The 11148-nt window shown below is 40.5% G+C and overlaps 1 protein-coding gene across 1 annotated transcript in view; it reads left to right on the forward strand.

Moving 5' to 3' along the window:
* The window catches only part of LOC138037000 (zinc finger protein 862-like), a 2709-nt gene extending 1629 nt beyond the window's left edge, over nucleotides 1-1080 (forward strand). The window contains exons 2-3 of the mRNA XM_068883020.1: nucleotides 1-389; nucleotides 686-1080. The exon at nucleotides 1-389 is cut by the window's left edge and continues 382 nt beyond it. Coding sequence (XP_068739121.1) covers nucleotides 1-389; nucleotides 686-1080 — 784 coding nt within the window. The remainder of the gene's footprint in view (nucleotides 390-685) is intronic.
* Nucleotides 1081-11148: the final 10068 nt, after the last annotated feature.

The following is an 11148-nucleotide window of genomic DNA, read 5'->3' on the forward strand; positions in this document are numbered from 1 at the left end:
GTTAAATGTGCTTGTGGGCCGTTTCGCCAAAGATTTCTCAAGTGACGAAGCCGGACAATATGCTGCAGTGTTATTCCACAAGGAACATCTAAGTACCTCTTCAAAGAACGCGGACATCCAAGGACGGGCCAAATTTGTTGCTGGCAAAATGAAGGATGTCCACTTCACAGCATTTTGCCATTTTCTGGCTGATTTATTTTCTATTCTAAGCAACGTGAGCCTTCAAATGCAGCATAACGATCTCATCCTGCCCGTGTCGGTTTCACTTATCAAGGAAACTATGGCAAAAGTAGAATGTCTTAAGGGCCGTCCCAAGCCTGGTGGACATTTAGCTGCATTCCTGGAAAATGTCGAGAGTAAACGTGACTTTCAGGGCATAGCTTTCACAGGTTCGTTGGAAGGCACGGTAAAACGCGGGGGTGGCTTGCCCACAAGTCTACAATCAGAGATCGAAACAGCCATCGACCTATGTACACAAGGGCTCAACTAGAGGTTTGGCATTTTGATAAATGCTAGTCCGACCAACAAAAGCAAGAAGCAAGCAGCATACGGTTCTCAAGAAGTTGTCAATGATATGCTTGCCCCAACGTCGATGTCTGGCCGTCTAACCCCTCTCACTTGGTGGGCTATGGAACAGAAGAAATTCAGCGACTAATTGAGTGGTTCAGACTATTGCTCCATACAGCAGGCTGCAACATCGATGCAGTCCAAGACCAGTGGGTGTCTATGAAATTTTTGATAAAGAGCCAGTTTCAGAAGATGGACAGCATCAACGTTTGGGAAACATTACTAACCAAGGCTCCTTACAAAGAAAACTTCAAAGACGTTCTTCATATCGCGGAAATTGTCCTTGTCCTACCTATATCAGCTGCTCAATGTGAACGCGCAGTGTCCGCCCAGAATCGAATAAAAAGCAGCGTTTGCGCAACGCTTGCAACATCAGTCCTGGAGGATTTAATCCGCTTATCGTCAGAGGGCCCACCTGTCACCCACTTTGATGCTGCTCCTTGTGTTGACCGTTGGTTTGTGCGTGACAAGGCTAGTGAAGAGCGCGCGAGGAGACCTCACTTTAAGGATTGAAAACTTTGTTTTCCATTTAACACTTCTTTCTCATACTTTCTTACAAGTGCACCACAAAAAAAATTGATCAGGGGCAGCACATCTATCATGGCTCTTATTTTACTCAGCTAGTCAGGAGTACTAGTAAGCGTTAACTTAGCAATTCACGTTCACGAGATCAGGAGAATTCAAGTTTACACATTATAAAATTTAAAATAATCAAATCAAATCAAGATCGTTATTTTTGCCATTTGTCCCAATGGTAAGTTATTGAGCTGTTTTCAACTGAGGTAACTGATTGGGTTGAATGAGGCAGTTGCATCAAATAATATAGGTATTTCAATATTACTGTTCTGAACCGGCATGTAATATAAAATTGTTACCGTTTAGATGTTACATGTGTGCATTGTTTGTTATGAAGACTTCAATTTGTAACTTTCTGGCAAGTTAAGTATAAATAAGTTTTTGTTGATAACCTTCGAAAACCTGAAACAAGTTCTATTTATCACATCATGTCAGTAAAAACAAAATCATTTCCTGTGATTAACATGTATCACCATGTATATTGGACATTTCCAAGTCCTACATTGGTACAATATTTGTCAGTGGAGATTTCTTGTGCATTGTACAGTACTGTACACTTCTTTAAAAGGTCGCACTTGACTACTACATAAGACTACGTCTCTGCAATTAGCCTGCGTAGCAAGCGTTTCCGTGCGGTTTAGGAGCAAAGAACGAGGAACAAGAGTCAACGACCACGCGAAAATCATTTCTCACGCGGCCAAAACCGAGAATGCCGTTCCTCAGTCTTTCTTTGCTCCGAAACCAAACGGGAACGCTTGCTACGCAGGCTACTCTGCAATTTGAATATCTACATCGAAAACGTTGATACGAAATGCTGATTGGCGGAGATGACATTAGTAATGACGCCATTACCCTTGGAACGTGTTTTTCAATGTTTCTGAACATTCGCACTTGTTTCCGCTTCGCGCTGATTGGCGAAAATCTGACAGCTCAGTCAACAGGGAGCCACAGTGGAATTGGAGGTGGAATTTAAATTCCAGTAGCCTGCAAGAGCATCCGTTTTTTTTGGCTTTAGTTTCTAGTTTCACCCGCCGAGAAAAACCTATTTTTCGGAGGGAGAGAAACGACGACCAGAGAGACGTCTGCTGTTCACAGGCTACAATTCCAGAGACGTAGTTGCAAGTTCTCCTTCCTTTTCCTGCCCCTCCGCCAGAGTGCCCCAGAGAGCTTGCTCGCAGGCTATGACATTAAAGTTTGGTTTTCTCTTAAAATGGTCAGTCTTCCATCATTGAGTTCTTTTTCCGTGTTGTATTTGAGTTCCGCTGCCATTCATTTTCTGTTGTGACGTCCATAAATGTTTCCTACAAGAACTCCAAAAAAGCCCAAATCAAATGAGATTTTAAGTCCTTAAACTGACGTTTTTATCTCTAATGACAGGTCTTGGTCAATCAAATTTGTATAATATGCAAGTTCTTCCCGTGAAAAATTGTTCTGGAACTAAAAAACAATTACATCAAGTAGCTTAAAACTGATGGATCGCCCCATAGTAGAGCAGCGATATTTTACTCAATACTGCGCCTTTGAGTGGCAAGACGATCTGGTAATGAATCGCTATCGGCCACGTTGAGACGTTGATTCCTTTGTATGTGCAAATTCGCAATCGCGTTTGGCTCCCGCTTGATATAAAGTCCAAGATAGCGGTTGGAAACTCGTATTTACTGATAAAGTTCGGCTGGGCCAAATTATTTTGTATCAGTAGGTTAGTTTTTTGTTTTAGTATTTCTTACTTACTTGTGTGAATGTGTCCCACGCGACTAGATACAGGATAATCAAACGATTTTAAACACTTTCAACCAGCCCCAAATATTATTTTGGTTATTCAAACTGGCGACTAAAAATTTGCATCTGGCGACTAGATTTCTCTAACTGGTCGCCAAAAGGCGACCTAAGGATTTTTTTAATTTCGAGCCCTGTTAAAGCGTTCTTGAAGAGTCGTACACCTTTGAGTAGGGCAGAATATTTCAGAGATCTATTTGAGGAGGTGGGATACCCACTCACTTCAAGTTCGCACATGAGACAACTGATTCCTTTCATCCTCGAACAAGAATACGAATGCATTTGCCAAGAAGTGAAGGGAAAAGATGTTGCCTTTATATTTGATGGAACTGTGCGAGATGGGGAAGCATTAGTTGTTCTGGTTCGTTTTGTGGAATCATGGACAATAAAGCAGAGGCTTGTGAGATTGAGACTTTTAAAAAGTTCTGTAAACGGTGACGAGCTAGCTCACATAATTATCGAGGTGTTGCACAGAAAAATCAATGTTCAAGAGAACAGTCTTTTAACAGCGATGAGAGACAGAGCTTCTGTTAACAAGAAAGCTCTGCAGACGGTGTCTGTGCTTTATCCTGATATGATTGATATTGGATGTATTTCACATTTCCTGAACAAAGTGGGAGAGAAATGCCACACACCAACACTCAAGCTATTTATGGCAACATGGAATCTCATATTCAGCACCAGTGTTAGAGCTAGAAATATTTGGAGAGGCATAAGTGGACAGTCAATGCCAAGGTACAATTCCACAAGATGGTGGAGTTATTGGGAGTGTGCAAGGGTAATGCTTCAAGAATGGCAGCATATCAGAACTTTTCTAACAAGCAATGAAGATTTTGCAAAGACCTCAAGACAACGAGTACTCCAGATATTTGACGTGAACACAAATAAGCTTAAGATTGATCTAGCGTCAGTGATGGAAATGGAGGACCATCACACCTGTGATCACGCTAAAATTTGTGATCACCTTGCCATAATGGTGTGATCAAAGTATGATCACGTTCTTTAACTGTGATCACGCTGAGATTAATTAATGATCACGTTTCCTTTGCCACATTTGTAATCACACTGTGATCACATGGCTACGAAATACAAAACCTATACTTGAGGTTTGGTGGGGCTAACTACATCCCATAGGTTTATGTAAATGTTCTATCCATCAGTCAGGGCATACCATGGCTAAAACGTACAAAAGCTAAAGAGGTTTGTCGATGACCGTTAAACAAAGGTAAAAATGATATGAATGTGAACTGGTTTTAGACAAAAACGCCAGTAGGTAATTAGATTCAATACAAAATTTTCACCTTCTGTCATTTCTAAAAGTTCATAGGGTAACAATTAATGATCGTTCGAATTTAACTGGTCTTTTCTTGCTAGTTCTGTCATTCGCTTCTCATCTCCATGTTCTACATATGTCGTCATTCATTGCCCGTCAGCATATTTTGAACAAATTGTACATAACATTTTCGTAACAGGAAATAAGTAACATTCGTGAATTGTTCTCTAGTATTCCATGGTATCCAAAGACGTTCAACCTGCTCGTGATTCGAAAAAAAGAGAATCTTCAAGGTACGAAAAGCGTTGTAGACTAGGCACTCTATATTTGAGAACTGGTATGTCAAATTTCCTAGGGAATAATGAATGTTGATGATGCGCGATTCTTCGTATCCTTCTCGAAATTACTGCCCAAGTCGAATAAATGACTTCCAAACCCGGAAATTAAGGTTGTTTAGAATTGGCGAGCTCTGGCTCGCTTGTTCGCTCGATCAACTACCTTCATTTTCTTTCAAGACTCATAAGACTCGCTATTTCGAATTCTTCCTTAAATTTTCAATTACATCAACTGGTATAATACAATGTTTTTCCTTCTTACTATGACCTTTCCTTTAATATCTGAAATCTTCAATATTATTTTCATACTACATGTTAATTAAAAGAATTTGAATGCGTTTTCGAAGTTTGAGAAAGGTAACTGGTTCAGCGAATTACGTTGTCATATAGTTTATAAAGATTGACTATTAGAGGGTCTGTAGCAGCTCCATAGAGTTACCATGACCACAGATGGGACTTAACAAAAAACCCGTAAAAGTGGCCTGAAAATACTTTTACCAAACACAAAAGTACTACCCTTCTCAAATGATCGACAGGGTTGTAATATTTTGCCATTGGACACCCTCCTAAATCAAGGAAAACCCTCTGACATAACGCGAAACCCAGAATTCACCCCCGAGCAGTTTGCGCGCAAGATTATAAAAAGCCTCTTATCATTTTACCAAAACCAAGCAATGTTTTGTTCCACTGTCATTCCGCTTTTGTGGAATAGCAAAGAGAAACCTGAATTTAATATTGCTTATCTTCATGCAACAACTGCAACAAAAGAGAAACCCGAGATTTGCAATTAACTTTTGTATTGTATTGTCTGTCTTTTTAAGGTCCTCTTAGTAAACTCTAGTGCTGAGCTGACTCCACCGCAAACAAGGCTTGTTAAGAGAGGCGTCAGGATCACTGCTGGGGGAGATGACATTGGACCCCAAAAAAGTGGAATTAGGAAGCGAGCAGATAGGAAGCGGTGCTACGTCACGAGTGTTCAAAGGTACGTTTTGTAGTGATACGGGTTCTATTGAAGAAGCTGCCTGTAAAGAATACATTAGCCTGCATGGCAGGCCGTAGAAAGGAGCGCCGGAGTGTAAGGAGGGAGGAAGGAGGGACGGCCTGCAAGGACGCTATTGTTTCCTCCGTTTTTTCGTCCACCAGATGAACGTAAAAATCCTGATTGGTCAGATTTTATGAATTACTCAATCCGTCATTCTGATTGGTTAGCGACCTGTCATGCAAGGGCATTGGTCTTCTCAATTCAATATTCAACATGGCGGATCAGTTTGCTGAAGGAAACGATGCGATCTTTGGAAGAAAATGGAATCAAATTGCTAAAAGCAGAGCAAAAGACGGCGATCAGACATTTGTTTGAGAAAAAGGATCTTTTAGCCGTTTTACCAACAGGCTATGGAAAGAGTGTAATCTTTCAGCTTCTTGTGTTGCTCGCGAAAAGAGCAGGAAATTATGCTTCTTTGTTAGTCATAATGCCTCTTGTCAGTATCATTAACGACCAGGTTATGGAAGTCGAAGCCATTAATTTGACTGCTTGTAATTTGGCTCAGAAGCTAGGTAATTTGGAAGACATCGAAGGAGGGAATTTTAATGTTGTCTATGCATCAGCGGAAAGTGCCACAGATAAGCGATTTCTTCAATCACTGAAGAAGAACACTACTTTCAGTAGCAGTCTAGTGGCTTGTGTTGTGGATGAGTCGCATACAGTTGAAACATGGACCGGTTTAAGGTGAGAAATTGTATATTTTAATATACAAATGATATCCAAATCGTCAATGTTGCATTTAGACAACACATTGCAATGAACTGCTGACCAAAGGATTCTGGCTGATGCACCCTCTCTCTGTATGCCACAGCGTAACTGTTCCTCTTGGATACCCCAGAATATGCTTTGCTATGAAACACCTGCCTCCCAATCTTTATCCTGCTGAACCTTTTAAGTGTACCAAAAGGTATCTCCCCAAGGACCTCAACCAGTTTGGCCTTAACATTCCTTGCCAATGCACACTTGCTAGCAGCACCCATCCTGAAAACACCATTGCAATAAACTGCTCTAAAAAAATCGCCGGTTTTTCCGCGGTCGTCAAATTGTAGAGATTTTTTGCTCTTCACATTGGACGCTTCCATTACTTTTTCTTTTCTTTTTGTTTCAGGAGAATTAGTTCAGGAGAATTAGTTCTTACGCTTTTTCGATTAGGAGGACTGCTGCGTGCTGCAGGCGACAAAACGTCGAGTAACTTTCTCTTCGCACCTTCGGAGTTCTCCTTGTTTTCTTCTTTCTTCTGCGCTAAACCTGTAGTTATGAATGGGAAAAGTTCAAACAAGTTTTTGATCTTTTGATAACAGGCATTGCAGGCCACTTGCGACTTGTTGTTAGAAGCAATCACTGTTATCCCAACGTTCTTCAGAGATTCGCTCAAAACAACTCTGAATATTTCTTTTCTCGCCGACGGTTTAAATATATTTGCACACGATTTCGCCACACAGTTCCCATATGTCACCTTCAGATTCGCCTGGCAAACTCTACAAACATCGTTACAATTGTTTTCTTTTTTGGGCTGGCCTCTTTTCCCTTTTTCCATTCTCCAAAGATATTCAAATTATTTCATTTTCTCGCGCAAAAAATGAAAACAAGACATACGGAAACCGGAAACAGGTACAGAATTTGCTGCCAAAAAAGCGGCGTGATTCTGATTGGTTAATTTTGACAGCCAGACATTCCACAGTTGAGTGGGTTTTGCATATTTAATTAGGGGGCGGAATGAAGAAAACAATAGCGTCCTTGCAGGCCGTCCCTCTTCCCTCCCTCCCTACACTCTGGCGCTCCTTTCTACGGCCTGCCACGCAGGCTAAGAATACATGGTATCCATAACCCCTAAATATAAGCTAAAACTGTGTAAGGAAATCAGTAAGTACTATGGGGCGCCGTATTGGACATTATTGCGATGTGTCAAATAATTTGCTAAACGTCAAAAATACATGCCAAACTTTTTATTTCATATGGTAAGTTTGTTGGAACCATAGCAAACTCCGAAAATTCATTCCGAACTCACATCTCCGTTTCCTTTTTGCCACCAAGACATTCTAAACTGCATTCCGTGTGCTAAACTTTATTTCGCGTGCTAAACTTCATTTCGTATGGTATGATGCATCACGTGCCTCGAGTTGGACACATGTCAATTACACGAGGCCTGAAGAATCTCACTCAGGCACTCGTGTTCAATATGGTGGGAGAGAGGACGAAAGCTCTAGAAGCTTTGGCCAATATCGCAAGGCAAGCAAACAGAATACTAAATCAATATGACAGCGGTACATCTAGTGCAGTTGAAAATCAGTTGACGACACCTTCACCTAGAGCTCAAATGGCCTCGAGGTCAGCGAACACAAACTCGTCTGCCACCTTGCGTTCGTCAGGTTCATCGGAAAGTGTAACTCAGGCACTACTGCGATCATTTCCATCATTGGCGGCGCGAGGCTCAAGCAAACGACAAAGTTCATCAGCTTCTGGCTCAAAGTCCAAGAAAGGAAAGTCTTCAGTGAATACTGTGCATAAAGATATTGTCTTAATTCCTGCTCCTGAGTATAAAACTGTTCCCACTCATCGGACCCGTATAACCTTGGAGAACGACGGCTTCATAGCGCACCAATTTCCTGTGGATAAAAGCTGGGATATCGGACAGCTAAAGGCAGAAAATCGAACAGGTATTTCCCATTTGTTAAGGCTTGCTATGGGGAACTGGTTGTGCCTAACGTACCAGATTCTATTTCCATGACTGCAGAAAGAGTCTTAAGCATTGTTGGGCAGGGAAGTATATATCTGCTCCCAGAGAAAATCCTGGTTGACAGTACAGGTGCCACAGAAGGTGACGGAAGTGACTCAGAATTGGAGAAATGCCCATGGGAAGAAGAGGGAAGTGCTGTGGATGTTGTCAGTGTAGATTTAACAGATCAGCAACCATCCACCGGGGGGCCATCTACTTCAGCAAGATTAACAAAGGAAGAGCAAAGAATGAGGTTAAAGTGCTAATGAAGCGAAAAAAGAGTCAGATCTTTTTCACTTCTACACTTAGTCCAATGTATTTTAGAGCAAAAAACCTAATAATGCAAAAAATTTGAGCTTATCTTGATGGCTTTTTTTAATGCAAAATCTCCGTGATCGAGGGCGACAAAAGCCAGATCTAGTGCCCACGAATCTATCAGCGGTAGTACGCGTTGTGACGTCACCGGGTGGACTTGTGAGTTTCTTCGGTAAACGAAGTGTTTAGCTTGATAACTTACATTGCACGTGCAAAAATGGCTTCCTTTTCTCGATCATCGAGCGAAGATAGCGAGCAGGAGAGGGGATCCGAAGATTCTGATCGCATTTTGATGGCAGGTGGGCCAGTTGAACCTTATCAAGACGAACCACTTGCCATTCACAATAGTGACTCTGATGAGAGGGACTCGGAGGAAGATGAAGATGGTTCGTCCCCTGCAGTTTTAGAGTTTTGCTTTTTTTGTAGACTAGTTTGCCTACTTTGTTATTAAACTTTCTCACCTCTTGGTCAATTTGTTTCCCCATTAAATTTCTTATTCTGAGTTACTCGTTAGCGTGAGGGAATTTCGTTGCTGCAGAGAGGTCCTCCCAGCTGTTGCAAAATTAAACTTCCATGGCATCGAAGCAAGATGTGTCACGGAACATCCTGATTTTGCGGCGCTTACGAACACTACAGTTCTTCAGCAGGTCGGTCCCCTTCTTCGAGGAAAAACAGGAAGAAAGTACAAATATCCTGGAACTTAATGGTACCTCACATTACATTATATTTCTAACAAATAAGCCCTTAGATTCAAATTGAAACTACTTCTCGGTGCCCTGTTCCTTTTGTATTCTTAGCTTTGCACTAACAAAACACATATTTTTATCACAAACGTATGTAAGGAACCTTTTATATACTAACATGCAGTCAATTATAAGTTAGTAGCTTCATAAAGTTTGACTCTCAATTAAACACCTGTTCTTACCGTGGTTTCCTTACAGCTTGGATGTGAGTTAAAGTGATTTCAGATTCACAATCAGCAAACTGAACAGTTTGCTCTGGTTCCAATCTGCATATCACTGCAAAAGGTGTTTCCTTACATAGCTGACAGAAATTTGATAGCCGATGCATACAAGGTGGTTGATGGAGCAAGAAGAATTGAATCTGACCAAAGGATTCTGGCTGATCCACCCTCTCTCTGTATGCCACGGCGTAACTGTTCCTCTTGGATACCCGGGAATATGCTCTGCTATAAAACACCTGCCTCCCAATCTTTATCCTGCTGAACCTTTTAACTGTACCAAAAGGTATCTCCCCAAGGACCTCAACCAGTTTGGCCTTAACGTTCCTTGCCAATGCACACTTGCTAGCAGCACCCATCCTGAAAACACCATTTCCAATTGGGGTCAACCTGCATAGGATAAATGCAAGATATTGTGAATTTCCACTGGGAACTAAAATGCACACTAGTTCCTTATAACATGATTCAAATAAGTACAACGATGGTGATATAACTGAAAAGATTCCACTCTGGATTATATCAGGCCTGAACTACAGTACATGTAAGGGTTAAGAGAATATGAAGTCAAATTTAAAATAAATTAACCTGCATACAATTTAAAGATACATCTAGTATAAATAAATTCAAACAGTCAGTAACTTACTTGCTCTGTACCCCAAATTTCAGCTAATTATATTCTTAAATGAAATTTGGAAGTCACTGATTAAATTGTTATAATTGTGAACATACCTGTAGCTACATGTGCCTTGCAATTGTAATGTAAAATAAATATTGAATAAAAACATCTGACATTTTTCTTCCTGTTTTATGTATGGGAAAAGTGTGTGGGCTGTTGTTACCTGCATATCAATGTTCTAGGAACCATGAAACAAGGACTTCAAGTCTTCATTAGCATCCTCAAATTCAAACGATGAATTTCCCCACAGAGGACCAAGCTGCACCACTGATCTTTGCACATGTAGCAAATTGTGCACATTAATAAGCATATGACGCTCACTTGCAACAACAGATAAATAGTTATAGTGTTTGGGATTTGTTCATCACATAATTTACAGCTTGGGGTTTGGCCCAGTTGCTGTCATCCTACTTCTTACAACTGGGTGGTTGAATACTATCACATCGTTAGCAATTTTAGACAATGAGAATTGGATAAAATTATTGGCAAGCTGGCCCTACCCATTATGAAGTCACTTTAACGAAATTATCATTCTGTTCACACAACCATGTTAATGTCATAGGAAGTGATAGAACCTTATCAGAATTCCAGACATGGAAAAATATATGATTTTAGATTGTTCTCTGTGTGAGCCATGTAACAGATATTTTGTCTTAAATGTTCCTTACATTTTAAGTCAATCCAATACTGATAACGAAAGGCCTGATTAGAGTGAGAAATAAATAGCACCATATATTATTATTATTATTATTATTATTATTATTATTATTATTATTATAAGAATAGAAGAAGATTTTGAATTGTGATATTTTCCACAATAGAGAAATTGAAAGACAGAAGTCATTTTTTTGACTATTTCTAAGAAAGCACACTGTAACGTTGAGAAATAAGTTGGGGTAGTTTGCCTAAAA

Source organism: Montipora capricornis, chromosome 2 (assembly GCF_036669925.1).
Source record: "Montipora capricornis isolate CH-2021 chromosome 2, ASM3666992v2, whole genome shotgun sequence".
NCBI classification, from domain to species: domain Eukaryota; kingdom Metazoa; phylum Cnidaria; class Anthozoa; order Scleractinia; family Acroporidae; genus Montipora; species Montipora capricornis.